This window comes from Scomber scombrus, chromosome 2 (genome assembly GCF_963691925.1).
Source record: "Scomber scombrus chromosome 2, fScoSco1.1, whole genome shotgun sequence".
NCBI classification, from domain to species: domain Eukaryota; kingdom Metazoa; phylum Chordata; class Actinopteri; order Scombriformes; family Scombridae; genus Scomber; species Scomber scombrus.
Genome location: NC_084971.1, coordinates 29,972,655 through 29,977,196, shown reverse-complemented (window position 1 = coordinate 29,977,196; position 4,542 = coordinate 29,972,655). Strand labels below are relative to the sequence as shown.

Here is a 4,542-nt window from a genome sequence, read left to right as displayed (position 1 = left end):
ATATAAAGTGATTGCACAGATTTACGATTCCTGATAAGTGATTTAACTTGTGTCTTTACACAAAGTCCCTGAAAGGAATAATCCAAGAGGGAAAACTAGCACAGCACAGAAGTAGGACAGATGATTTAACTTTGTACAAAAGTTTTTTTTTCTAGTGCAAAGGAAGTAATTGGACATTCTTTCCTAATTATGTGCTGTGCTACCTTTCACTATATTACTGTTGCTTTTGGTTTGTAGATTTATATTTTTAGGGAAGTCCTCATTTAGGAAAGCACAGTATGTTCCTCTCCTGGATTAAATGAATAATTAATAAGCACCAAACTTGTAATGTCATGTATTAGTTCTCCTCTCTTGGCATAAAGCAGTATCCACGGCAAAAAAAGAGCAAATAATCCATTCCAGAGATTCTGCCACTCTTCTCATTCCTCCTTTCACTGGATGCTGGGTGCCACCAGGTATCCGTTGAAGGTGATGTAAACATCCACGTCGTCGCTGTAAATGGCGTTCTCCCTCTCCCTCTTGTAGAGTCGGACCCAGACCTCGTCGTTAAGAGCCAGATCCATCATGACGCTCTGACTCTGCATTATGGACCTCTCGCTGGGCTGTGCGTACAGGATCACCTGCTCCTTGTCGTTGTGCATCAGGTGGAGGTAGGTCTCCTTAAAGTTCCAGGTGTGGATGTTGACGTTGAAGAAGTAGATCCCCGGCACGTAGCAGTAGAACTTTCCCTTGAACATATTGAAGTGCTCGTGGATGTTGACGAACACCGTGTCGAACACCAACGCCTGGTAGTATTCCACGCTGTGCAGGGACTTGCGGCGCCCCACCGAGAAGGAAGATTGAGGGATCTTGCAGGCGTCTCCCGGGGCTCCCGCCTGACCTTTGCTGCCTTTAGGGCCCATGGGTCCCTGATGCCCGTTGGGTCCCTCCAGACCTGGTTTGCCAGGTGTACCTTTATCCCCTCTGTCTCCTTTATCACCTGCAGGGACGAGAGTAAAGCCAGGTTAGCAGTGCAGACAGAAACATTGGCTTAATCTGAAGTTCATGTTTTATTTAACTTGGGCGTATAAAGAGATTTAAATAGTTTAGCACTTTTCTTTTCAAGGTCCAGACTACGTGACTGGCCAAAATGGCTGCAACTCTCAAATATTTGACATCATGAAGAACATCACAGATTTACAGAGGCGATCTTGCCATTTAGTCAAGTGAAGCTCTTGCCGGTGAAAGCCTTTATCCAGACTTTTAGCTCCGATCAGATCGTTGTATCATTGACACAATAACATTAAGTTTTTTGGTCTTTTATGATGGTTACAAATCAATAATTGGCAGCAACAACTGACACTCCAAATCCTTCTTATAAATCTAGACTCGTACTTAACGTAAGTTTGAGCTCCTCTTGGATTATAACACAAGATGTTGTAAAATAAGTGTGTAAGGAGGGTCTGCTGAAAAATGCGAGCAATGTTCAAGTGCTAGGAGTTTTAAAATCGGAGTCATTTAAATAAATAATCTATTACCTTTATTGACCTCAAACTGCTGTAATAATAATGATGTACTTTATTTCTTCTAAAGCCTTCAGGGAAGATTATGTAACACCAAAATGTGGAAAGAGAAAAGAAGATTTTAAAAGGGGATAAAAGGTGAGTTTTGAAAGTTAGATATCTCCTGACTGACTAAAAAAGAGCAACAAACTTTATACGGGAGAATTATAGTCTGGTTTAAAATTATACACTTTAGGTGTCAAAACAGCAATTTCATAAAGATAATAAGCTGAGTTCAACCAACTGGAAAACTATAAGACATGTAATTAAGATAAAAACACATTATTTAACTCATCTAACCACTCGGTGACCTCTTGTGCCCTGTGCAGAAGCATCTGCATTCATATTGTCTCTCCACTCATTTTTTCAGGTGTTTCCATACATTTGCTTTCTACATTCTTCTTCACATGTGCTATTGATTTAGGCATATTTTTGAACTTTGGACAGAGCCAAGCTAGCGGTTTCTCTCTGCTTTCAGTCTTCATGCGAAGCTAAAATGATCAACTCCCAGCTCTAGCTCCAGAAATAAAAGTGGTATGTTGTCTCTCATCTAACACTTGCCAAAAAGTGGGAAAGTGTATTTCTCAAAATGCTGAAGTATTCCTCTTTTTTAGCCCCCATTTGCAGTTTATATCCTGCTCCTGTGGTGCGTGGCAGTTTGCTGCCAAAACAACCCGACGTCTCTGAATTTTAAAATCATATGCGACCTGACGGCAATCTCTGAAAATGATTAATGAGCTTCTGTCGCCACTCCTGACTGAAATGTCTCTGGTTGAGTGAACATTTACAGTGTCGCTGTTGTTGCCAGTGCTTTGCTATGAAATCCAGTGACAACGCTTATAGGCCTTTATAAACTTCATCATGCATATCACTATGAAGCAGCTGTAAAAAAAAAAAAAAAAAAAAAAAAAAAAAGGCCTGAGAGCTAAGCAAACAGTCCCTTAAAAACAAATAGAGGCAAATAAACTGAGAAGTAAAACAGCCTTTTGAAAGTGATGCATTAAAAGTTAGTGACAGTTTTAGTGACTTTCAGTTGAGTCATTACATAACATCTTTAACCCACATCTGGGTTAATTAAAACAGAAGCTATGCAGCCTACAGACTTGACTTGTGTAAAACTCTTGCCATGTTGTCTCTAGGATGTTGTTTTGACTACATCTCCTCAGGCAGGTCCTAATGTGGTCATGAGATAAACACCTCTGGGCTGGTAAAAGCCACAGAGGAGGAAGCCACAGCGCTGTCCTCGCTGTCTGCCCCACAGCGTGACCACTTCCTGCAGACCTGAGGTAAACATCAGTGATCCTCTCTACAAATCCACAATGATCTGTCCAGCTGTGACCAGTGTCCATACAAAGAGCCTTAAGGACTGTTACAGCAGTTTCCACAAGCAGCAGCTTAGCAGAGCCTCTTTGATGCCCATGTATGGGACTGAAATACCAACTTTAGATCCTGCACTGTCTTCAGTATTTCTCAGTGTTAACAAATGAGAAACTGCACGAGAACAACAACCACCTTCATACAGTGTACATTTGAAATAAATAAAACATTTCCAGGTTCAACCATTTATTATACATGCCTAATTTCCCCTAAAGGGGCTGGTTATTCATTATATTATTCAAAATACCCAATATGCTCCATGGCTGCACCCGCAAATTTGCATGTTGAGTTGAAACTGGTAAATCTATTTCATCCATCATTGATTCTACTCTGGATTACAAACTTAACATTTTCCATGTGATATCACCTTGTCTTTATTGGATCTGTTATCTGCATTGACAAGAAAAGACAAATATGCTAGCAAACAACAAAATATGTTAAAGTGCTAAAGGTTCCGGACTAAAACATGACATTCGAAGCTCATATTTGTGTAAAAACAGAAAATAAAGGGGAAAGCAGGAAGACGAGAAACATCTGCCAAGTTTAAATCCAAGATCTGACACTATTTTGGATCTCTCTTTTTAAAAATGACAAAACATCATCCTAATGACTGAAGCAATTTGTAAACTCATGTGTTGCAGTAATGTAACAAACAAAAATGTTCTTTTGCCAAAAGCCTCTGAAAATATATCTGTCTACTCTGATTCTATGAAACAAATGGACAAAAACTCACAAACTGGACTGGTATACCCTTAAGACATGAAACTACATCTGTGAAACAGCAAGGATTCTGGACCAAAGACTGATGAGCATCGGAAACAAATAACATGAGCCGTTTGTGAACAAAAGACCAAAAACAGACACAGCCTCAAATAGTAAGAGTCATTAATCAGGCTGGAGTGAGATTAAGACCATCCTTGAACATAAACAGAGATGATAACCATCACCCTGCCATACATGACCATTTGGCCTTATGTCACTGAAGCTCTCTACTCAAGTCTTGGGATGATGCCTGAGCCAGTTTCATTTGTTATGAGAGACCGGGAGATAGATATAAAAAACTTTAAATACACACTGACATCTTATATCAATGCTTCGAGACCTCCCTCGTTGCACAGCTGCAATAGAGCGATCTGTTTCATTGCTTCATTTGAATCAACAATTTAGGATACAATGCAGCCTCAGGGGTTGAAAACTCTCAGAAATGTATCTGTTTCATCCTATTTTGGTCTGAAACAAAGACCCATTTTTTCTTTTAACGTACTAAAAGACCTTCAAAAATATAACTGCAAGAGTTCCTAGAGCATATTTTACATTTGCTTGATCCCTCACTGGCTTCCCACCAATGAAAATCCAACCTGAACGTCAAACAATGATGATTTTGTCAAACCATGAATAAAATAATTGTTTTGGTGTGCCGGCTGCAGACATCTCAGTCCATATGTGTCTCTACATTGTGTCAATCACTATCATCAAGCATCATTTTCTTTGGTACCGCAGAGTCCAGTTAGTTAGTTTGTGGCCAAGTGGAAAGATCTGCTTCAGTCATGGAGAGTTTTTGGGTTATTATAGGGGCCAAAAACTCAAAATTGGGCTTTAGTCCCTCTGATGGAAAAGTTCCTAA

At 39.9% G+C, this 4,542-nt stretch overlaps 1 protein-coding gene across 1 annotated transcript in view; it reads right to left on the bottom strand.

Moving 5' to 3' along the window:
• Positions 1-381: 381 nt before the first annotated feature.
• c1qtnf6b (C1q and TNF related 6b) overlaps positions 382-4,542 on the bottom strand; it is a 12,072-nt gene continuing 7,911 nt past the window's right edge. The window contains exon 3 of the mRNA XM_062433214.1: positions 382-979. Within this exon, the coding sequence (XP_062289198.1) occupies positions 432-979 (548 nt within the window). The 3' untranslated portion in view covers positions 382-431. The remainder of the gene's footprint in view (positions 980-4,542) is intronic.